The 24313-nt window shown below is 54.1% G+C and overlaps 1 protein-coding gene across 2 annotated transcripts; it reads right to left on the reverse strand.

Moving 5' to 3' along the window:
• Positions 1-407: 407 nt before the first annotated feature.
• On the reverse strand, positions 408-18472 carry CCM2L (CCM2 like scaffold protein). 2 transcript variants are annotated; one of them, XM_075527881.1, is made up of 10 exons: positions 18443-18472; positions 15310-15477; positions 10239-10322; positions 9967-10150; positions 8420-8871; positions 5312-5447; positions 3058-3112; positions 2284-2413; positions 1699-1837; positions 408-718 (listed from the first exon to the last, which is right to left on the reverse strand). In XM_075527881.1, exons 1-10 carry the CDS (start codon positions 18470-18472, stop codon positions 408-410), a joined length of 1689 nt encoding a protein of 562 aa, XP_075383996.1. The 2 variants fall into 2 exon arrangements, with proteins under 2 accessions (XP_075383996.1, XP_075383997.1); XM_075527882.1 differs by lacking the exons at positions 408-718; positions 3058-3112 and having other exon boundaries at positions 1834-1837.
• Between the last annotated feature and the right edge of the window lie 5841 nt (positions 18473-24313).

A 24313-nucleotide genomic window follows, 5' to 3' on the forward strand; every position in this document is an offset into this window, starting at 1 on the left:
TCAGTAGATTCCCACAAATCCTTTCTTCTTTCGTCTCTCGGTTTCCCAATTTGCAAAACAGGGCGAACTGACGACTCTGGGAAATCTTTTCCCCGCGGCGGCCATCAGGCCGAAGGCACTTCTAAGCCCTCCTCCGGAGGCCACCGGGAAGCTGCCGAGCCGGCGCGACCAGCAGGGGCCCTTGCGCAGCCCGACGGGCGGCTGAGCCCGGGTAACTGACCAGCGCGTCAGGGTCTGGCTCCGACCGCCCCCCCGAGGACATTCTCGGTACTGCAGGAAGCCGAGCCGGAGGAGGAGAGGCCCGGAGTGCAGAGAAATGGGGAGGGGACACTGGGGACAGGTCCCGCGGGCAAGTGAGGCGTTGACGTCCTCCAACCTCCCTTCGAGGCCCTCCGCATGGGCAGCGGCTATAGGTAGTTGTCTTCGGCGGCGTCCGCCCCGCCCTGGCGCTCCTGGTCTTCGCTGTCCTCATCGTCGTCGTCAGGGGCCAGCGCCTCGATGTCGTGGGTGATGTCGGCCAGCAGCCGGTGGAAGGCCTGCGCCTCGGGCCTCTGGGCGGCGCCGTCGTAGCTGCGCACCGCCGACGCCGACGTGGAGCTCATGCTGCGCTTGATGCGGCCGAAGCTGTCGGTGAGGATGCCGCCCTCGCGGATGCCCACGCCCTCCAGGAAGCCCTCGAAGTAGCCGATGTCCGGGTCCGGGATGAAAGGCCGCATCCCTGCGAACCGAGGGAGTCCTCAGCCACCAGCCCCTCCCCCGCCCCGCGAGGGCTAGGCCAAGATGCTGAGCAGGGACGTCCAGGTCCAGCCGGGCATAGGAAATGCTCCTGCCACACATCAGCAGCGGCGGCGCCGGCTTGGCTTCCTCTAGTCCCCTTTCTTAGCCGTGTGACCTTCAGCAAATTCCTGATTATTCCCCGCTCCACCCCAGCCTCTTCCCCTTTATGATGGAGTCAATTGCACTGGGCTCCCCAGCAAGACTCTGAGGATGAAATAACGAGGGGCTTGGCACGCACCATGCGTCCTATTTTCATTTCCTCCCTAGGTGACTTCGACATCTGACTTCATTCCCCACCCCCTGAGCCTCACTGACCTTAACTGTGAAATGGGGGCAGTTATACTTTCCAGCACTCAGGGAGGCTTTGGCACACCACACTAAAAGAACCAACCAACCCACCCACCAACCAGCCAATCCAAACTGGCTCCTAAGGAGCCAATCACGACTCATTCTGACCCGAGGCAACAGAACAGAACTGCCCGGCCTGGTCTTCCAGGACTGTTTCCCATAAAGCCTTTCTTCCACGAAGCACCTGGTGGTTTTGAACTGGCGACCTTTCGGTTATCAGCCCCACACAAAACCACTACCAGCGCACGTGCTGGCTAAGGCACGTTATGGCTCTGTGTTTGTTAGCCCCCCTCAGTGCCAGTGGGCAGGTCCCTGAGTCTCTCAGCACCTCGGTCTCCAGTAAGAAAGGAGGCCGCTCTCCCCGGGGCTGCTGTGGAGACAAATAACTATTATAGTCTTCCGCTCTGCTTCTTAGCGCAGGAGACCCCTCCCCCTCGCTGTGCCTCCGTCCCCTTATCCGCCCCATGGGCCTCTGGGACTGCTGGGAGAGGAAGTGAGGAAGCTCCCCGCTGGTTGCTTGACCAGGGTCAGGGTTTTGGGGGTGAGTGGGGGTGGTAGTGGCAGAGGGCTTACCCAGGAGGAGGAACTTGCGCCGGTCTCCATAGAGCTTCAGTAGGCCCGCGCAGTAGTCCTGGATGGGCAGCCCCAGCCGGTACTCCCGCAGCAGCATGGCAAACTGCTGGATCTCAGGGGGCCCCAGCTTGGTCCTCAACTGTTGAGGGGTCCCATTCAAGGCCAGTCCACGAAGCAACCCCCAGCATAAGGACACGGCTGGCCCACCCCTCTTCTAAAACCTTCCTGTGGCCTGTGGGCTCAATTCCGGCCCCTTCATGGATCACCAGCACCCCCAACCCCACCGGCCCCCCCCAGACTCGGTTTCCTCATCTGCAAAGTGAAGACAGGGATGGAACTGTCTCTTGGGGTGGTTTCAAGGGTGAGAAGAGATTTTCCCCGAAAGGCATTAAAACAGGTTTACGCCACGCGCTCAGTTCATGCTGGCGGCCATCAGCTAGGTAAGGGGTGCACCCCAGCTGGCCAGCGCTCACTCTCCTCTCATCTTGGCCCTGACCTCTGAGGTCTGCTGCTGCTGTGATACCCAGGACTATTTCCAATTGCTCTTCGCTGCGCGTGTCATGTGCACTGCCCACCCGAGCTCACCGTGACCATGTAATCCTGCAGCTGCTCCAGGCCAAGGCCGCTGTGGTCACTGCTGCTGCAGTAGGAGCCGTGGCAAGAAGGTGTGGATGTGCCACTGTAACAAGCTTCAAAGGTGTCCTGGGAGCCACTGCTGCAGGGACACACAGAATGGGGTCTTCTCGGGCCTTTCATGCCGACTGACAGTGGGAGAAGAGGGCTCAGCTTCTTGCCTAGCCTGGCCTCTGCCCACCATTCTGGTCTTGCCTCTCTCCATGCTCCTGTTTGCTGGCCACCCTGTCTTCTCCTTCTCCCCCTAAAGTTCCTGGGACCGTTTCACCACGGGGCCTTTGCACATGCGGCTCCCTCTGCCTGGAATGCTTCCCTCCCCTACCTTGCTCTCAGCTAACTCTTCCTCATCGGTCAATCTTAAATCAAACCTTAGGAAATTTCCCCAGACACCCCAGGCCAGGCTAGACTCTCAAATGTGCTCACCAGCCCAGGGAGCAGGACACACAGACAGACCTCTTGAGACCTTTCCCCACAGCGTTTGGAAGTTCCCCCACTCCTCAGCAGCTCCGTCTTCTCTAAGCTCTTCTCTTAGGGGTTTCAAACCCCCATTTTGTTGTTTGGGTTGTTCTTGCAAGGCTTCTGGATCCTAACTGCCTCAGTTTACCTCATACCCCAACTACCCAAGATGTCAGCACAGACTGGCTTGGTCCCTTCCATGTCCCTCCCCAAACCAAGAGGCTCCCCGGTGTCGGGAGAGGGATTCTGTTTGCAGAGCGCGGCACCCACAAGGAGCTGAAGTCGGCATCGTAGGCGTATGTCCCGTCAGTGCGACAGCTCTCACCTGGGGGCAGCAGACAGAGGGACTGTTAGCGGGGGCCAAGGAGAACCAGCTTCCCTGGCTCTCACAGGCCCCCACCAAACCCCACCCACCCTGGAATCTAATACTGCCCTGTCACCCAGCACAGCTGACCTCGTCCTCTTCCTGTCCCTCAACGTGCCCAATATTGAGACAATACCACCTTCCTGGGTGGGAGCAGAGGAAGGGAGAGTTGAGGGTGTGCTTTGTCAACTGTATGTTTACAAAGCTCCCTACCATGAGTCGATGCTGGCTCATAGCGACCCTATAGGACAGGGTGTAACTGTCCCTGTGGGTTTCGGAGACTGAAGCTCTTTACAGGAATAGAAAGTCCCACAGAGTGGTTGGTGGTATTGAACTGCTAACCTTGCGACTGAATTGCAGCCCAACATCTGGGCACTATGGCACCAGGACTCTTCACATGTGTGTGAGGCAAAGTAAAAAAGAACTTTGTAAGAGGAATGGGACTCAAAATGCAAAACCATCTGCAGAGGACTTACTGTGTTCCTAGAGTCAGAGCCTTCTTCTCCGGGAGGCTCCCTGACTGCCCAGGAAAGGCCAGGTCCTCATTCTACGTCCTCGGGGCACTGTGTGCGCTTACCGACCGACCCACCTGTGTAATTCTTTAACTATCATTGACCTGCCTCTACGGATTCAAGATGTAAAGACACCATTAGGTCCTAGTGATTAGCACATGGGAGTCCTAGTGGTGTAGTGGTTATGAATTGGGCTCGGATCCACATGGTCGGCAGTTTGAAACCACCAGCAGCTCTGTGGGTGAGTAACTGGGCTTCCTACTCCCATAAACAGTCATGGTCCTGGAAATCCACTGGGGGTCGCTCTGAGTCAGCATTGGCTCGATGGCAGAGAGTTTGGAGTTCCCTTTTTGGAGTGAGTAGCACTGGATCTCACACATCAGAGCTGCTCAGTAAGGATTTGCTGGTTAAGGAAATATTTCTTGAGTGACCCCATTTAGGGGCTGTCATCCCTGTGAGAGTCAATGAACTAGCTCTCCCAGTCGCCCCCAAAGCACCCCTTCCACAGAGGGGAGTGCTTCCAGAGGGACCATGCCAGCGTTGCTGGAGCTATGCCAACAGAGACCACCAGGGGGTGCCATGGCCAAGGGAATTCACGAAATCATCCTGAACACAGCCTGGAGGGTAAAGTGGCTCAGCTAGACCTGGGTTTGAATCCTGGCTCAGCAACTTAGCAGCCGTGTGACAAGTTGATTAGCTACTTTGAACTTTAATGTCCCCATCTGTAAAAGTGGAATCTTGTAGCCTTAGACAACTCTTTAATTCATTCAAAGATGACTTCTTGAGCTTCTGCGATGGGGTTCCAGTGATGACCGGGAGGGATGACATTGATTAGAGAACTGAGTATGATGTAGCACATTTGTGCTGTGTTTAGCCAATCATTGATGATCAATAAATGCCTCTATTTGTTTTCTCCTTCTTCCAGCTCTTGATTGTAGGCAAAGACCATCTGAAAATCCAGAGTCTGAGTGGGGCTAATGGCCCAGAGAGCACACAATACACGGGCTTAGGTTTGTATAAACCTGAGACACTGAGACAAAGAGGAGAGAAGAAAACTGAGCTTGGAAGGGCTCATTCTGAATTTAGGAATGTGAACATCTAAGAAACTCGAAAGCAAATTCACCGCCATTGAATCGATGCCAACTCAGCGACCCTACTGGACAGGAGAGAACCATCCCTATGGGTTGCTGAGCCTGTCGCTCTCGACAGGAGTGGAAACCTTATCTTTCTTTCTCCCACAGAGCAGCTGGTGGCTTTGACCTTGCTGTTAGCAGCCCCATGTGTAACCCACTCTGCCACCAGCACTCCTGAACAGAATACAGAAAATCCATCTCGGCACTTCGGTGAACTCCCTGGGTGATGCGAAGTTATCTCGTGTTAGGCTGCTAACTGAACGGTTCAAATCCACCCAGAAGGGCCTCAGTAGAAAGGTCTGGCAACCCACTTCCAAAATAATTCGCCATGACACATGCTAGGGGGGACCCAGTTTTACTCTGACACACCTGGAGACTCAACTTGACAGCAACTAGGTAAAGCAGTGGTCGTGGTGATCAGAAGCCCTCAGGACTTGCGACAGCTCCCAGCCCTGGGCCATCTCTCGTCCCTCTTAGGACGGTTTGTGGGGAGAAGTTGGGGTTTGAGCACTCACTGCGACTGCTGAGCCACGGCCGGTCGGGCGTCGACGTGTAGTGGTAGCCAGCCCGGTCCACGCACTCGATGCTGTGATCCCCGTAGATGATCTGGAACACCTGACAGATGAGGGCACAGGACTCCTCGGCGGCATCCTGGCCCAGAGAGTGGGGAGCGAGAACTCAGACCACCCTCACCAAAGACCAGAAAGCCCTGCTCCCCCAAACAGCGTGAGGAGGCTCCTAGAAGCACACACCCACAGATTATATTTCCCCTCAAAATTAGATGGTCACTGAGTCCCGTTAGGGAATCGGGAGCAAGCTCCGCTGCCTTGGAAAAATGTACCCTAGATTTTCAGGTGACCCATGGACCATCCAGAGGTGTATCTAAAACACACCCTAAATTTAAATCCCTTTACAGGTATGGAAGTGGAGGAGGTAGTGATTGGACAGGACTTGAACCTGGGGCTCTTAACCAGTTAGTGGAAGAAACAAATGCATCATGGTTTTAAGTTTATAATGAGTGCTACTGACTGGCATCTCTAGATATGAGCTTCCTGGCAGCCAGTGCAAAAATGGAAGAAGGAGGAATACAGATTCTCTAGGCTCTGACACTAACTCACCCTCTGCCATCGAGCCAACGACGACTCATAGCAACCACCTGGGGCTTTTCGAGACAGTAACTGTTTACAGGAGTATAAAACCCAGTCTTTCTCCCAAGGAGCTGCTGGTGGTTTCAAATTGTTATCATTGAAGATCATAGCCCAACTCATAACCACTACAACACCAGGGCTCCTCCAGTCTCTGGTCGGACCAATAAACCAAACTCAATGCCACCGAGTTGATGCCAACTCACTGCATTCCTACAGGGCAGGATCGAACTGCTCCTGTGAGTTTCTGACACTAAGTCTTCATGGGAGTAAAAAGCCCCAGCTTTCTCCCATAGAGTGGCTGGTGGTTTAGAACTGCCGACCTTGCCTTTAGCCCCTCAGTATATAACTACTACGCCACCAAGGTTCCTCAGGCTTCCTTTGACAGGAGGAAGGAGTCTCATTAAGTTCGTGGGTGAAATGCTATGGTTTCTGATTGGGAGAGAATTTTCTCTCTCAAGTCTTTAAGCAAGACACCTAGAAAGACAATGACTGGCAGAGAGAGTCTCGCCACTGTACACACCTGTTTCTGGGTCCGAGTCTCTAAAAACAGCTCCAGGTGAAAATGAAATGTAATCCAGTGAAGGGATCTGGGGAGGAAGGGAGGTGGTGGGGAGTTTACTAGTGACCTAGCAGGCTTGAGCCTTACACTGCATCAGTAAAATGGACAGGGCCGGGAGGACTCCTCCTTCCCAGTTAAGAAAACGGGGGCTTAGCTTGAAGTGGCTTGTCCCAGCCCAATCAGTAGGTTCAAGGTGCTAGTGGACACCCAGGGTTTTGGACTCGAATGCCTGTACCTCCCTGGGGACAATGCCTCGGACAGGAGGCCAGAGGCTCAGAAACAGCTCTTTGTTTATTCCTCAAACTTCTCGTTTGGTCCTACTGTGAAGCAGGTACAGCAGCCTGGCTTGAGAGGTGAATTAAAGAAATTCTCTCTGCTAAAGTCCTCACACCCTTCCCTCTGCCTCCGTCCCCTCCTTCACACTCTCCCTATCAATCAGAGAAGCCCTGGTGGTGTAGTGGTTACTCGTTGAACTGATAACTACAAGGTAAGCGGTTCAAAAGCACTAGCTCCTCCAAAGGGGAAAAGAGATGGTTTTCTACTCCCGTAAAGGGCCTACAGTCAGGAGACCCGCTGGGGTGGTTCGAGTCTGCCCTATGGGCTCGCTAGGAGTCAGCATCCGCTGGACGGCAGTGGGCTGGGTTTGGGGTTTTGGTTGGCGCCTGGAAGGCTTTGTACGGAAGGATAAGGGTGTGCGCTCCACAAAGAGTGAAGTGGGAGCCGTGGGGAGATCCTGAGTGATGTCACCAGGTGACATACATGAGCAGGGCTGTTCAGATTGTGGGTGGGAGAGCTGACTGCCAGCAAGAGCTGAGCCAGCAAGGGGCTGACCACACCCCTTCGGATCAAAGAGGAGGGGATAGGGCCTATGAATGGTTGAGGGGGGGGGAGTGGGCAGGCTTTGGTTGGATTTTATGAAACAGAGCCAATGAGATTTGTTGACAGAATAACTATGGGGTGAGACAGAAAAGCACCAAGGAGGGGGACTTCCAGTCCCGGAGATGGAGGGCAGGGCAGGTTTGGGAGAGGAGCTCTAGAGGGCCACTGTGAGCCAGTTAGATTTGAGGTGGGCTTCAGTGGTTAAGCGTTGGTCCCTGATCCCAATGGTTGGCAGTCCCTGATCTCCTGCAGCAGCTCTGCAGGAGCTTTTTTACTCCCACAGAGTTACAGTCTGGGAAACACAGGGGCAGTTCTACCCTGTCAGGTCGGGCTACTGAGTCCAGTCCGCATCAGCTCGGTGGCTGTGAGTGTTTGCTTCAACACAGAGGCAGTGGGCCTGGGACAGAGGAATCATTGAGAAGGCTCAGAGCTGACAGGAGTCTGCTTGGTGGTGAGCTCCCTAAGGGAGCCCACCAGCAAAACACTTATTCACCTCTCTCCTCAGCACCTAGCCCAAAGCCTCACGGGCACCCTTGACCCACGGTGTCAAGTGCCTGAAAGCAGGGGCAACCGTGGAGGGGGAAAGGGTGGCAGGTGGCATCACCAGCAGTAGGCTTCTGCTTGGGGTGACTGCCAGCGTTACCAGGAGGGCCTTCCTGGGTGGCCTTCCATAAGTTATTTAACCGTCGGGCCTCAGTCTTTTCTTCAGAGTGGGGCACTTGTCACACCAGCCTCTGGGGATGGCCGGACAACTCAGGAATCAGTGCGATTCACACAGTCGATTAGTGTATTACTGCGGCCGTTCCAAGATGGACAACGTTGGAGAAGGAGGAGAGGGTTCGATTCAGTCTTTTTGACCTATTTGGGTACAACGGGACCACCACGGCGGGGTTGTCCCGGACTGGAGTCTAGAGGCCATTTGGCGCCATGGGCACCCCGTTGTCTGAAGGCCTAGGTGGTGGCAAAGGAAGAAGGGGCAGGCAAGTGACCCGAGCACACCCGGGGACCCCCGTGAGCGCGTTGGCGCTCGGGCTCACCCTGTTCGCCACAGCCAGGATGACAAGGTTACAGTAGGCGTCCGGGCTGGGGTCCTGCGGGTCCAGCGGGTTGGGGCCCGGGTGCCGCCGCTCCCAACTGCCGCTGCCGCCGCCGCCCGCCTGCCTCCGCTCCCAGCTGCCGCCCGGCTTGCCCGCGCCGCCGCCGCCGTGCCGCCGCTCCCAGCTGCCGCTGAACGTCTGCCGCCGCTCCCAGCTGCCCGACGCCCGCGCCCCGGCGCGCTGGCGCTCCAGGCTGCCGCCGCCCCCGGCCCGGGCCTCGGCGCCCACGCCCCCGCCCCACGCCATCCGCCAGTCCAGGCTGCAGATGGTGTGGCGCCGCTCGGTGGTGCCCACCCGCCGCTTCCCGGGCGCCTCGCCCGGCGGCCCTACCTCCCGGCCCGCGCCGCCGGGGCTGGCGTCCACGCCGGCTGGCACCGGGTCCACGCCCAGACCTAGGAGAAGCCGGTGCGGGGGGTGGGGGGGAGACCGTCAGCCGTGGGAGATCAGGGCGAAGTGGGCCCGCCCGATGCCAGGGGTGGGGAGCTGACCACGCCTTCCGCGGTGCCTGCTGCCCCAAGCCCCGCCCCCAGCCTTAGACCCCCACCTGCGGCTTCGAAGTCTTGGCCACTTAGCCTGTGGTCTTACTGTCGGCCCGTGCCAGGCTCCACCCCCAGACTCAGGCTCCTCCCCCAGACTCAGGTTCTACCTGTGGCCCTTGGCTCCACCCCAACGTTAATATAAGCTCCGCCCCTGGCTCAGGCTTTACTTGCAGGCCTCAAGAGCCAGGCCCATCCCTAGTTTTGGCTCAGCTTCTTGACCTCAAGGGGCTCTGGTGGTGCAGTGGTTGTAGGCTGGGCTGCTAAATTCAAAGTCAGCAGTTCAAAACCACCAGCCACTCAGCAGCAGAAAAATGGAAGTTCTAATCCTGTTAAGAGCTCTACCCTGCCCTGTTGGGTCACTATGAGTTGACATAGTTTTTTCTTGGCCTCAAGGTGATGTGGCCACCTGCTCCACCCACCCCAGACCTAAACCCAGCCTTGCCTCAGCCCCTCCCCACTGGCTCCAGGGGGCCAGTCAGGATGCTTCCTCTCTCCAAACCCTGACTTTTAGACCCAGTCTCCGGCTTCAGGGCCCTGTCTTTGAATTCCAGCTTCCCCACCCTCCTCATGCCCACCTCCAGTTTGGCTTGGTAGGCTTCTTCCCACCCCGACTGAGCTCTGCCCCCAAGCATATGTCCGCCTGCCTCAATCAGGCTTCATCCGCCCCAAGCCGTCTAGTTTAACCTCAGGGGTCTGTGACCACCCTCCATCGCCCTTAATTTCAAGCCTTGTAGTGGCCTTGGAAATCCCGCCTGTCCACTCCTCCCAGCTCTGCCACCTGGGCTCAGGATAGAAGGTCACCCTTCATTGTCCACCTCGGGCTTAATTCTTAGGATACTGTCTGTGGCCAGTCCTGGCTTCACCCAAACCCTGTCCAATGCACTGGGCCAGCCCCCCCCCCCCCCCAACACCCTCTCCCACCAGCCTGGCCTGGCTGGTCCTCTGTACCCGTCTTGAGCACCAGCAGGTGCAGCGCATCATCCTGCAGGTAGGAGGCGGCAGCGATCTCGTGCGTGGGGATGCGCAAGATGAGCTCCTCGTTGTCTCGCCAGGTGAGCAGCAGACAGCGGGCCGACAGGCTCAGGATGCTGTCCTGCTCCGCCGTGGTCTTCAGCGGCAGCTCCTTCAGCTGCTGTGGGGTGGACGGGCACGCCTGAGTCCTTCCAGGCACACGGTGGGAGAGGGAGAAGAGGAAGGGGCCTGCTCTCCCAGAGCCTCACCCTGGCCGTGTCCAGCAGCTGCAGGAGCTCGTCCCGGCTGGAGGGGTTCAGGGAGGAAGTCACCCAGGTCAGATGGCCCAGAAACTGCATGGGAAGTGGGGTAGGGAGGAGAGAGAGAGAGGTCACCTTGAGGCTTTGGCAGACCCTGACTTCTGCAAGGGCACAGCACGGGTAGGCTGAGATGTCTGAGTAAATATTAATTGATGATGATAGCTTTCATTGAACACTTGTGAGCAGCCCCGCACAGTTCTGAGTATTTTGCATCAGTTATCTGTCCTCGCTTTAAAGAGGAGGAAGGCAGGCACAGAGAAGCTAAGCAACTGCCCAAGATGATTGCACAGTGAGGAAGGACCACCCTGGACCCCCTTACTCTTGGTTATCATGCCTCACACCAGTGATTGTTGCGTGGATTCCACCTCAGGGAGACCCCATGTGTGTCCGTGTAGATTGTGTTCTATCAAGTTTTCAATTCATATATAGATAGGTAACGTAAGAAATAAACAATCTATAAAGCAGTACAAATGGCTCAGTGCAACTCACTTCCGTGAGACAGCTAGGACACTGGCAGTCCTTCAAGTCTGAAGGGCCACCGGGTAGTCCTCTGTAGAGCAATTCAGCCTATCTGGCCACAGGCAGCAAACCGCAAGGCAGGTCACCAATAGTCATCCAGATGACAGGGTCTAACAGACCCCAGCTCAAGAGATGTATATTCCAGTAGCGTGGTGAAGCAGGTCTTGAAGGAACCTCAAGTTACAGTGAGACAGTCCATGGGTTAGGTGTCCCACAGGTAGTGTAGCTTGCAAATGGAGGCACAGAACAAGCTAGGCAGCTGCACTCATCCGATGATCCAAGAGCAAGAGACAAGGAAGGCGAGGCTCACCAAGCAATTTATCTCTCTGCCCTTCAACCAATCTCACATGTGTTCATTGGCCATGTTGGCACAACAAACCTACCTACCACAGTCAGTGTCGAACTATGTTCTATGAAGTTTTCAGTGACTGATGTTTTTGTTGGAGAAGCAGATCACCAGGCCTTTCTACGAAGGCACCTCTGGACGGACTCAAGCCTCCTTTCCACGAGCAGCCAACTCAACAATCCAGTCATTCCAGCTCAACAATCATTTGGACCGCCCAGGAGCTCCTGTCCACCACTCATCTGCCAGTTTGTCATAGTGTGGTGGCTGGCCTCTTACCGCTGTGATGCTGGAAGTCATACCACTGGCATTTCACCTACCAGCAGGTTTTTGAAAGGTCTCAGCCGAGCTGCCAGACTAAGACAGGCTAGAAGTAAGAAAGCTCTGTTTACTTCTGAGGGATTGGCCACTGACAACATTATGAATGATGTTAAGCTCCTGTGGTACATAGACTAAGAGGCAGTCTTTCCAACAGAACAAAGAGTGCTGCCTGAATGTTTTAAACTCAGACAAGGTGTGCATCAGGCTAGTATCACTTCACCATACTCTTTCAACCTGTACTCTTGGCACGTAACCAGAGACGCTGGACTGGAGGAAGATGAATGAGGCACTGGGATTGGAGGGAGACTTGGTCACAACCTTGGGGGCTGAAAGTGGAGGGGATTTGAAGCATTCACTGATGAAGATCCGACTCCAGCCTTCACTATGGTTACAACTCAATGTACAGAACACAAAACTCCGCACAACCGGACCAATAAACAACATCATGATAAGCAGAGAGAAGGTGGTGTGTGAGGCCAGGTGGACTAGAGAAACAAATCCAGAGACACTCATATATATGTAAGAGAGAACTTCATATCGAGAAGTAATTATGCATCAATAAAACATCCCAGCCCAGTCCAGATCAAGTCCATGACTTCGATATTAGCCTGTGTAAGTCTGATATTAACTCATGAAGTCCTCTTCAGACTCATGCAGCAATGATGCCAAGTGCAGGAAGGTCACAGGCTGGTGGGTAGAAAGCCCTGTGGGTCCAATGGCAGTGAGCCCATCTTCAGGGCTCTGGCAGCCATCAGCATGTCTCCATGTGGCTTGTCAACAGGAATGTGAAGCAGAGAGCGAGTGTGGCCTGACTCTCAAGCTAAAGAAAGGAAGTTCCCAGAATCCTGGTGAGAAGGCCACACCCACCAGGAAGCATGATCAGGCTGTGACCTGATTGACAGGCTAGACCTGCACTCTTTGTATCAAGTTGACATGAAATTGTGTAACTACCACAGATGGAATTTGTCAAGGATTTAATTTTGCTTGGATCCACAATCACAATTCAGTTAAGAAATCACCTGTTGTATCGCATCGGGTAAATCTGTCGCCAAAGACTTCCTTAAAGTGTCAGAGCAAAGATGCCATTCTGGAGACGAAAACACACCTAGACCCAAGCGATTGGCATTCCCCATAGCTTGATGGGCACGGAAAAAGCTGGACAGTGAATCAGGAAGACCCCAAAGGCATTGCTGCCCTTGAGTTACATTGTTGTCAAAGAATACGGAACAGACGGTGGGCTGCCAGAAGAACAAGTTAATTTATCTTAGAAGAAGAAATCTTAGAGTAGCCAGAATGCTTCTGAAAAGTGAAGATGGTGAGCTTTCACCTCAGGTACTTTGGACATGTCTTCAGGAGAGAGCAGTCCCTGGAGAAGGGCATCATGCTTGGTAGAGACCAAGCAAAGAGGAGGCCCCTCGACGAGATGGACTGACACAGTGGCCGCGCCGTAGGCTCAAACAGAACTACAGTGAGGCCGGCGCAGGACCAGGCGGAGTTTCATTCTGTGTACACAGGCTTGGTATGCGTCTGACACCGAATCACGCCAACAACAGGACTCCTATATTGCCTTACGACAAGTCGTTTTGTCTTGGGAGCTAGGAAAGCGATAACACCCACCAAACCTGTTTCCCACGGGTCAATTCTGACTTCTAGTAACCCAACATGACAGTAGAACTGCCCTATAAGGTTTGCAAGGTTGAAATCTTCATGGATGAAAATGGCAGCATCTTTCTCTGGAGGATCTGCTGCCGACCTTTTCCTTAGCAGCTGAATGCTTAAATGACCTCAGCATCGTACATCCTTATGCCATGAGGACCGTACGAAAGGATGGACCACAGACATTCATCACTCAGTCTCCACCTCCAGCACCACTGGATGGACCACAGACATCTGTCACTCAATCTCCATCCCCAGCACCAGAGGATGGACCACAGACATCCATGACTCAGTTTCCACCCCCAGCACCAGCATCTACTGACTTCAAATCACTTGCCTTTTAAGGAAGTTGTCACGAAAGCCACATGGGAAAGGAAGGATATGGTATCAAATCAGTACATAACGTGATCAGAAAAAGTATCCCCCCCCAATCAATAAATGATATCTTTATTCTTAGCGTTAGCCGATCCTTGCAGTTATGACATGCATATTCGGCAACACTTCCTTCATTATTTTTAGTGGCATTCCACCAATTGAAACCTTCTTCCTTTCTTCTCTCTGAAATGTCGCTCTCCAATTTTTAAGTGGATTCATTTGAATCAGCTTCCCTGCCCCCTGCCCCTCCACTCCCCCTCCCCCCTCCCAGGATGGCCGGACAAAACCCGAGAGGCCCAGCTCAATTTAACTTTCACCTAAAGAACACAGACTCTTCATATTTTTCAGTCCCTTGCAACACTGGGGATCAAGACCCCAGGTGGTGTTGCCCCTGAGTTACGCATTGTGTTGTTAACCACAAGGTCAGCAGTGTGAAGCTACCAGCTGCGCGGTGGGAGAGAGATGAGACTTTCTACCCCCAGGAAGACCGACAGTGTCAGAACCCTACAGGGGCAGTTCTACTCTGTCCTCCAGGGTTGCTATGAATCAGAACTGACTGGATGACAGTGAGCGTTTCCTTTGTTTTCATTTTTAATATTGGGGGCAGATTTGAAGAGGGGGGAAATGACTGCTTCTCTGGAGTTCAGATTTAATCGAATGGCCTGTTATTTGCCAAATCCGACAAACTGACCCCCATCCCAATCTCCCTCCTCTGAGTGAGAGTCCTCTCCCCCACTGCTTCATGCTGTCCGTGACACAGACATCAGACCCTTGTGTCCTCAAAGTCCTCGGTGGCTGGCTGACCCGAGTTCCTTTAACCTGGGCACTTTCCAAGTAACAACGCTGTCAAATCTCCCTGGAAGGCAGCTGTGGTAGTTAGATAATCTGGTGCCAACTTGAGACTATGAAGAGTGAAGGGGTGGCTTTAGCTTGTCAATCAGGTCGCTGTTTGATGACCTCATTTGGAGGTGCTATGGAGATACATAGCTCATTGGAGGCGGGCCACACACATTCTTGCAGACAAGATCCATGGAGCTAAACTAGAGCCCTGGAGCTGGAGGGGCCATGTGGAGACCCACACCAGTGCTGAGGTGCTTACACTGCCACTGGATCCACAAGACTTTCCACCCACTAGTCTGTGATCTTCCTGCATTTGGTGTCATTGCATGTGTTACATGAGTCTGAAGAGGACTTTATAGATTGGCATCAGACATATGGGCTAATATCGGACTTATGGGCTTGATATGGACGGGGCTGGGATGTTTTCTCAATATTCAATTGTTCTTCTATATAAACCTTGTTCTTATACACATATGCGTGTCTATGAATTTGTTTCTGTAGTCATCCCAGACTAACACAGCAGGTTTCTCCCTGCCCAGATGCATTCTCCCCTGGAGTGTTGGCCTCATGCACAGAGTCCTGGGTTGAAGCAGAGCTGCCAGGGTTCTGCCTGTGGTCGTGCCTTGCTGGGGAAGCACAACCTAAGGCTGGGGCAAGACTGACCTGCGTCCAGGCCTCTTTCCAAGCCTGGGTGGTCAGGGCTCGGTCAGCGGGAGAGGTGAGGCTTCTCCACCCTCTAGACCAGCGCATCTCAACCTGTGGGTCGAGACCCCTTTGGGGGTTGAACGACCCTTTCACAGGGGTTGCCCGAGGCATAGCAGTAGCAAAATGACAGTGATGAAGTAGCAACAAAAATAATGTTATGGTTTGGGGGGTCACCACAACAGGAGGAACTGTATGAAAGGGTCATGGCATTAGGAAGGTTGAGAACCACTGATCTAACACATGCCCCTATCCCACACGCACCTTGACCTCTTTCTCCAGGTAGTCACACAACAGAATCTGGGGGTCGATGAGGTAGTCTGGGGGATACAGGGGCATCGAGTGCAGTGGCCGGCGGCTCACGCTGCTGCGACTGGCTGGCCGGCGTGCGGCCTTGGGGAACACCAGCCTGCGGATGGGGGCCACAAAGCCCTGGGAGGAAAGAGAAATGGCGGTCACAAACACAACGAGTTCTAATGAGCTCTTACTCTGCTGCGCGTGTCACCTGCGTTCCTCAAGTCCCACAGCAAGGCAGCCCAAGGGGACACCTTTGTGGTCCCCAGTGGACAGAACGGAACACCAAGTCTCAGGAGAGCTAGCTGGGAGGATCACCAGGTAGTAGTGGAGGGACCAGGTGTCCACTCAAACAGACCTTCTGAACAGCCCCTGCCAGAGAGGGTGGAGCCCCTGCCAAGGCCGAGGCCCTGGTTTGCCGGACAGGCCTAGACTGGGGCATGTGCCAAAACATCGTAAGATTCCACAAGGCTGGATGAGGGCAGGTGGGGGAAAGACTAGGTGTTTGATTGGTTTCTCTACTTTACTAAGAGTTCATTGACATATAACCCGAGGCAGATATAACAAAGGCACTCTGGTGCACGGTGGGCTGCTAACTGCCAGTCGGGGCTGTCTGCTCCCGTAAGAGTCACAGTCTGAAAAATTCACCGGAGCAGCGCTACTCCGCCCTATTGGGACACTGTGAGTTGATATGGACTGGATGGCAGTGAGTGAAGGCATACTCAGGGAGAAAGAGGGGGCTTTCTTGTCCTGTAAAGATTTGTCCTCTTGGGAACCTACAGGGGCGGCTCAGTCCTCAGGGCCCCCCTAAGTCTGAATGGACTCGATGGTGATGTGTATTTTATTTTGTTTTTAAGGCACACCTGAATAAAATGACCTGTTGCTACATTCAAAGTGCAGATTGCGGGCCCTGTGCCTGGACCGACAGAATCTCAACCTAGACCGACAGAATCTCTTCTCCAGCAGCGTTCTCCAAGGGCACCCCCAAGCACAGCAATAGCACGGTCTGGGAACTTGAAGCCCAAACTCTGCCAAGGAGTAGCCACTACACTGCAGGACTCCTTGGGTTTGCCCTGCCTTGACAAATCGAGTCAGGAAGTCTGGGAGGGGGGCCCAGGGATAGGTCTCACTGTCTGCCAGGTGGTTCTCGTGCTCTCCCAGGTGTGAGCACTGCAATTCAGCAGGTCCTCCAACCCTGACTGCACTTGAACTACCTGGAGTGTCCCCTCCAGGGAGCGTGTCTCTCATTTCTGGAAGCTCCCGCGGCCATCTAGCTGATTCAGGCTCTGAATGGGCCTCTAGGACAGAGTGTCCCCAGATCTATAAATCTTTAGGGGCGTCGCCAGCCACATCTTTCTCTTGCAGAGAAAGGAGTGGGCTGAACTGCTAGCCACTGTGTACGAAGAGCCTGAAACTGGGGGCTGGAGGGAAGGATCCAGCAGGGCAGTCATGAGAATGTTGACACCGCGTGGAGAACATCAGCACTGTCACCGATCACTCGGCCTAGACTCTGTGGACAGGAAGCGGGGTTTGTGAATATTTCCATTGACAGAGAGAGCAGAGAAGACACCGTCAGGAGGCTCCAAAGGCTAGAAAAGAGTCCCCTTGGGTCATGCAAACAGTTAACAGGCTGGGATGGTTCACCGAAAGTTGGGGGGCCAGATCTATGCAGAGGGACCTTGGAAGAAAAGTCTGACAATCCCAAAGACAGCCATTGAAACCTCTCTAGAGCACGGTTCCTCTCCGTAGCATGTGGAGTTGCCATGAGTTGGAACAGACTCAACTGTAATTGGGGGTGGGGGTGGTAGGGGTGGGATGGGGATAGGCCAGATGAAGAGGGACCTGGAGAAGCCAGGTGCTGTCTGTTGTAGCTGATTAAAGGCCAGCTCCGGGCCTGGGACTTTATTCTGGGTATAGAGTGTCTGTGGGGGGAGAGGGGCTGTTTTGTCCGTGGCCCTGAATAGTCCCTTTCTCTCCTCCCTGGCCCTCCTTCCTGCCTACCAGTCACATGAGGGTCTCTCATTCGATGCCCTTCCCGTGAGGGGCTTTGGCACATGCAGTCCCTCTACCTGAACAGCCTTCCCTACCCCCCATCCTGCCGCCTGCCAAAGAGCAGCCCAAAATGTCTGGTCTGGGGCAGGGCCCCTAATCTCTCTCCCAGCACTGTGGAGGGCCTTTCCCATCCTTCTATGCCCATGGCTTTTATTTATGGATTTTAATAATTGCCTCCCCACTACATTGTGAGCTTCAAGGACTGTGGGGTGGAGGTGGGGGCGGGGGCGTGGAGAGCAGTGACTACCAGCTCTGAGCATCGTTCCTGGTGCATAGTAGGTGCTCAAGAAACACCTACTGCATGGAAAGACCCAAAAGACAACACACCGTATGTCTTGGCTCTCGTTTTAGCCCTTCTGCGGGAGCCTTTAGAACCGCCCTGCCCAGCTTTGCTGGGGATAGAGGGCCCTTGGAGATGGGGGTGGGGGATCATAATCTGATGATCATAATCTGAATCCCAAATACAGATGAGACACCCACCTGGGGCCAGATTAGGGAAGGGTGATGGGGATACCCCCAGGCTGAGACCCTAACAGCGGGGTGCGTTGTCAAGATAGGGAGCGGTCACTGGGAGGTTGAAACAGCACAGTGGGGACTCAGCCTGTCTGAGCTCAGAGATGAGAATTAAGCCAGCCAGCGGGTCCTTTGGTGTGGGGAGGAGGGGCTGGGATGGGTCTGCTGGCTGGCTGGTCATCCGTGGTCGGGAGACTGCCGCAGGGAGCCGCCAAGGGAGCCGCCAAGTCCAGTCCGGCAGGGAGGCACAGCTGGGAGTCTCTTCCATACCCCCCATATCCCATCTGCCTGGCGGTGTTTCCCGGGAAGGTCCCTGACCGTCCGTCTGTCCACTCTGGGGAGAGCAGAGGCTGCCGAGAAGTGAGCAAGGGGTTAGGAGTTTGGAGCCCACATGTCTGGCTCCTCAAAGGTGGGGAGGAAGGTCTTGCTACATGGAAAGAAAAGCCTCCTTTAGGTAATCCCTACCCTCTCCCACCAACCTGCCCCCCTGCCCCCTTGGGGGACCGGTCTATACCTGCATGCCTCCCACCCCACCTACCTTCTTCCCTTTCTTGACTTCATATTCCATGGCGAACTGTCCCCTCTACTCCTGCCACCCTCCAGACCTTCCCCCCCCACCCCCACCCCGTCCCTTTGTTCTTTTTCCTGCCTGCTCGGAAACTCCACCAGGTCTCCAGGCTGGGAGTTCCTGCCCAGGCTGGCTGATAGCAGAGCAGGCAGCGACTAGGGGTGAGGGGGATGGGGGAAGTGGCAGGGTAGAGGATGCAGCCCAGGGACCCCATGGCTCAGGCAGAGCAGTGACTAGGGCTGACCTCCCCAAGGCCTCAGGGGCCTGGCGGCTGTACTGTGGGGGCTTGGGGTTTGGGGTAGAGGCTGGGGAAGGGTCTTCCCAAGGAGGACTGGGAATTCAGAGTCAGAAAATGTTCAGTTCCAACCATCCCTCTGTCAAGGGCTTCTTTGCGGGACCTTGACAAGGTAAGTCAGTGCGCCCTCTGAAAGCCTCAGTTTCCCCATCTATGAAATGGGCATGATAGGCATTTGCCCTCAGAGCAATGCCATAAGGATTCTGTGCGCTTGGAGGGGGCCTGTGTGTGCAGGGAACACTTACATGCTGCTGTGAGTTGTGGTTGGGCTGCTGCCAGCTCAACAGTGACCCCCCATGTGCAGACGAGGACTGTTCCAGGGGCTTCAAGGCGGACACCTTTCGGAAGCAGACAGCCAGGCCTTTCTTCCAAGGTGCCTGTGGGTGGGTTTGAGCCACCAACCTTTCTTTGTTTTTTTACTAAATACTTTTATTGGGGGCTCTTACATCTCTTATCACCATCCATACATTCATCCACTGTGTCAAGCACATTTGCACATATGCCGCCATCATCATTTTCAAAGCATTCTCTTCCCACTTGAACCCCTGATATCAGCTCCCCATTTCTTCCCTCCCCCCACCCTCCCTCATGAACCCTTGATAAGTTATAGATTATTTTTTCCATATCTTACATTATCCTCCGTAGCCCCTCACCCACTTTTCTGTTATTTGGCCCCCTGGGAGGGGGTTCTTGATTGATCCTAGTGATCAATTCCTCCTTTCCCCCTCCACCGTCCCCTAGTCCTCCTGGTATCTCTACTCTCCTTGTTGGCCCAGAGGGGTTATCTATCCTGGATTCCCTGTGTTGCGGCCTCTTATCTGTAGCAGTGTGCATGCTCTGGTCTAATCCGATTTGTAAGGTAGAATTGAGGTCATGATAGTGGGGGAAGGAAGCACCAAAAAAGCTGGAGGCAAGTGGTGTGTTTCATCTGTGCTTTACTGCACCCTGACTGGCTCATCTCTTCCCTGTGACCCCTCTATAAGGGGATGTCCAATTGTCTACAGATGGGCATTCGGTCTCCACTCCATGCCCTTCCCCCAATTCACCTTGGGTATGGTTTTGTTCTGGGTCTTAGATATCTGCTACCTGGTCCCATCGACCCCTCTTGGTCACACAGGCTGGGGTGCTTCCTCCATGGAGCCACCAACGTTCCAAGTCATCATCTAGCACTTGACCGTCTGTGCTGCCACAAACAGGACTCACAGCCTCAGAAATCCACAAGGGCACCTCTACTATGTCTGTTTTGGGTTGCAACGAGGTGGAATCAATGCATGGTAGTGAATTTTTTTTAATGGTTTATTGCATACTCCCTAAATAGGAACCACTTGCCTAGTCCTTGTCTAGGGACGCTGGTCTATTTTGTCGCCTCTTGGGTGGCCAGGCCCCCTTTGTGGCTCAAAACTCTTTCATCTCATTTGTTCCTCAAAAATTTGGGGTATGACAGCTTTCCCCTTGTTGCAGCTTGTTTTAAACCAGAGGGCCAATTACAGAGCCTGCCCGAAGGTGGGTCACACAGTGCCTGAGAGAGGGGTCTGAGGATTTTGGCTGGCCCAGATCTCAATAAAGCCGTGTTGCCCACCTCTAGGGCCTATGCTCCCAGCCCCTGCTCTGGCCCAGACAGCCTGATTGGGGGTGGGGTGGGGAGGTGGGAATTAACCTATTTGACTCATCTGCACCTCCCACCTCCGCCAGATTCCGGGGTTCTAGGTTCAAGCTCTGCTGTGAATTTGCTGGCTACTGTAGACCTTTTGGACCTCCATTTCTTGATCAACAGCCCCCAAAGCCCTGCCCTCTTGCCAGAGGTGTGGACAAGAAGAACCTAGGCCGGGCATGAGGAGGGGTGATGCAGTGTAAAGTGCCAGGGCTTTGGAAGTGTTTTGGGACGTTACTGCACCAGTTTCCACATTCCCCCACTATTGCCTTTCCTCTGGCCTAGACAGCAGAGACAGCCGCCCAGCCACCATGGTTCACCATCCCCTCTCTGCTCTCCCCTCCTGCCAAGGGGAAATGAACTCTCCTCCTCTTCCTCCTTCTCCTCCTCTCCCCCTCCCCCTCCAACATCCTGCCTGTCACCACCTCCCAGCAGCTGGGAGGGAGCTCTTCAGCCTGCTGGGCCTACAGGAAACGACCAGGATGTGTGGCCCAATTCCCTGATCCTGGCCCAGCCATCACCACTCCCACTTAACCCCACTGAGCAAGTGCAGGGGGTGCTGAACCACGCTCTCACTCTTCCTTGCCTGGGCCTCAGCTTGCTCCTCTGTAAGATGGGAACTGCACATTGTCCTGGAGCAGCGGGTCTCCACCTTCTGAATGCCGCGACCCTTTCATGCCCGTTCCTTAGGTTGTGGTGACCCCCAACCATAACATGATTTTCGTTGCTACTTCATCACTGTCATTTTGCTACTGTTATGAATCGGGCGGCTCCTGTGAAAGGGTCCTTTGATCCCCAAAGGGGTCACGACCCACAGGTTGAGAACCACTCAGAATCTGGTGGCATACTGACACCACTCAACACTCAACAGCTGGCGACCTCAAGCAGGACAACCCAGGTGCCCAAGGCCATTAGACACCGGAAAGGAACTCTGTCTTCCCCGCAGGGCCCACCTCAGGGCCAAGAACAAAGGAAGAGTTTAAGAAGCAGGCAGAGACTTAGGTTCAAATGTGTCTGAGAGTGGGCTGAGGGTGTTCAAATCATAGGTAGGGACAGTCCATGATCTTTTCATTCCATTTGCCATGAACTCTTCCAAGTGTACGACCTTGAACCAATGACCGAACCTTTCCAAGCCTCAGAGACTTCCTGCGTCAGCAACAGGGTCATGGTGGGGGCTGCCTCCAAGGCAGGGCTGCTGCAGGGACTGACTGGGGACAGAAGTAGGCAGTGAAAATACTTGCTATGGAAATTAGCTGTGACGTAAAAAAGGAGAGAGAGAGGAAACCAAAGACCTTGCTTTCAAAGACTGAACCCTTGTGGCAGATTGGAGTCATCGCTCTGAGTCACCCCGTTGGTGCTGGTGCGCAGGGGCTCCCGGGAGAGCTGTGAGGAGGTGTCAAAACCAGTTCTACTGCCAGCAGAGAAAAGTGATTGCTTATCAATGCCAGCCCCGGGGCAGGAGCAGGGCATGGCAGCAGATAAGCAGTGTGTGTGCCCACTCTGGTCTGGTTAGCGAGAAAGACATAGTCAGAGAGTTCTGATGGGAAGCAAGCCATGAACTTGTGTGGGGAAGGCTGCTCACCCAGCTGATGGCATCCAAGGAGAGTCGTCCTAGGCAGAAGTAGCGGCTTGAAGAAGCCAACACCGGATGCACCAGCTGTAATGCTTCGAACTGCAAGTAAGCCTGCCTAATAAAGATGGCTGGGACAATCAGGAAAACGTATGCTCTTCCAAAACAAGAAGTCCACAGGGAAGTGATCTCAGGGCCCTTTTACGGAGCCGTTGAACACAGTCATCAAGTCCCTTCCACTTGCCTGCTTCGCTGGTGAGGTGGCTGTTCACACATGATGTGTTTCCTCTTTTGGGGTGTCTTTTTCTGTCTTGGATGAGAACCTTTCTCTGAGAATCCTTCAGAGACTTCTGTTCCAAACCAAATCCAAACCAAACAGCCAATTCTGACTCACGGTGACTCTATTACAGGGCAGGGTGGAACTGCTCCTTTGGGTTTCTGAGGCTGTGATTCTTTGTGGAATACACAGCCTTGTGGTTAGCAGCCCAATCTGTAACTGCCCAATATGTAGCTCCCTAGCTTTCCCTTAGGGATCAGATACAGATCAACCAGGATATAGTCCCGCTGTCACAAAACATGGTAGACGTTTCTCTCTCTCGTCACCTAACAGTAGAGGCATCAACAGACGCGGGATCTGGCTCCTTCTGTCTTGTTTCTCTACCAGAAGTTGCTCTAAGGGAGAAAGATGAGACTTTCTATGTCCCACAGAGTTACAGTCTCGGAAACCCAGAGGGGCAGGTCTACCCTGTCCTGTAGGGTCACCATGAGCTGGAATCAACTCGACGGCAGGGAGTTTCATGTGCCCAGCTATTGTAGGAGAGAGGCCTGGATCCTGGGGACCCTTAGCAATCCACCAGGATTGGCTCGCACACCTGTACCCTGACCACTCCTTGGTCAGGGCAATTCAACCACTAGTTCTCAACTTGGGTGTGCATTGGAAGCACAGGGCCAGCAGTCCAGTGGGGCTGACGTGAAACCCTAAGTATCTGCATTTCTAACAACTTCCTAAGAACCACTGTCTGAGGCCAATCATGATTTGCCTTCTGGGACTGGGGAGGGAGATGGAGACTGAGTTTCTGCCTGCCTGCAGGATGGAGTGGCAGCAAGATGGCCAGGAGCCTTCAAAAGCAGAAGGGTGATGGGGCGCTGTGGGGGGGTAATGGGGCGGGGATGAGGCTCAAGAGATGTTTGGGGCCTAGTGTGTAGACAACATCAGGCAAAAAGGGTCTCCCTCTTAAATGAAGACCCTGGGGAGCCATGGCAGGGTGGGATGGGGGCTCTGGATGCAGCAATGTCGTAAAGAGATCTACGTTTCAGAAGGCATTTCTGGGCATGGATATGGGGAGAAGGCACTGAGGCACAGCTTCCAAACCCTCAGGACTTTAAGAATGTGGATTCCCCCCCCCCCATCTCTGCATTTAAAGCAAGCCCTCCCCCAAGTGCTTTTGAAGCACTTTGAAGTTGGGGGAACAGTGGATGGGAGGGTGGAACCCTGGTGGTAGGGAGACATTTAAGGGGCATTGACCTCTAGAATTGGTCCCACCAACAGCCAACAATGAGGTCTTTGAAGGACCAGGCAGTGTTTCATTTCATCGGGGGCTCAATGGAGTCTCCAGGAGTTAGGAGGCCTACTTGGTAGCAAACCAAAGTCAAACTCATTGCCTTTGAGTCAATGCCAACTCATCAAGATCCTATAGTACAGGGTAGAACTGTCCCTATGAGTTTCTGAGACTATAACTCCTTATGGGGGTAGAAAGCCCTGTATTTCTCTCAAGGAGAGGCTGGCAATTTAGAACTGCTGACCTTGCCTAACCACAACATCACCAGGGCTTGACGGTCACCAACAACAAGGCCATCCTCTAGATAGAGTGTCCGTCCTAGGATGGCAGGAACCGGTCCTCTTCCCTGTGTCTCTGTGCTCTGGATCCAGAACAGGACTTGCCACAGAACCAGGCCAACCCACTGTCCCTCGGTCAATTCCAGCTCATAGTGACCCTGGGACAGCTAGCTAGATTAGGGATAAAGGGGGGTTGGCTCCCCCAAATGCCTGTGCTAGTGGAAATCGGCTTGCAGGGCCACAATAAAGGGGTTGGAAAGGAATCAGGCACACTAAGTAGACACCTATGGGGAAATCCAAATTGGGCACACGCAGAGGCCACCTGGGTGCAGGTGAAGCTAAACCTGGGCCCACACCTAGGCACCAGTGATGTGACATCACACAGGTATGCTTAAACTCAGCCAATAAGATTGGCCAATACCCTCAACCATATGTCCCCAGCCAGTGGGGATAGGAGGGAATAAATACCAGACTGAGGGCAAGCCACC

The sequence above is a fragment of the Tenrec ecaudatus genome, chromosome 12, assembly GCF_050624435.1.
Source record: "Tenrec ecaudatus isolate mTenEca1 chromosome 12, mTenEca1.hap1, whole genome shotgun sequence".
Taxonomy (NCBI): Eukaryota; Metazoa; Chordata; class Mammalia; order Afrosoricida; family Tenrecidae; genus Tenrec; species Tenrec ecaudatus.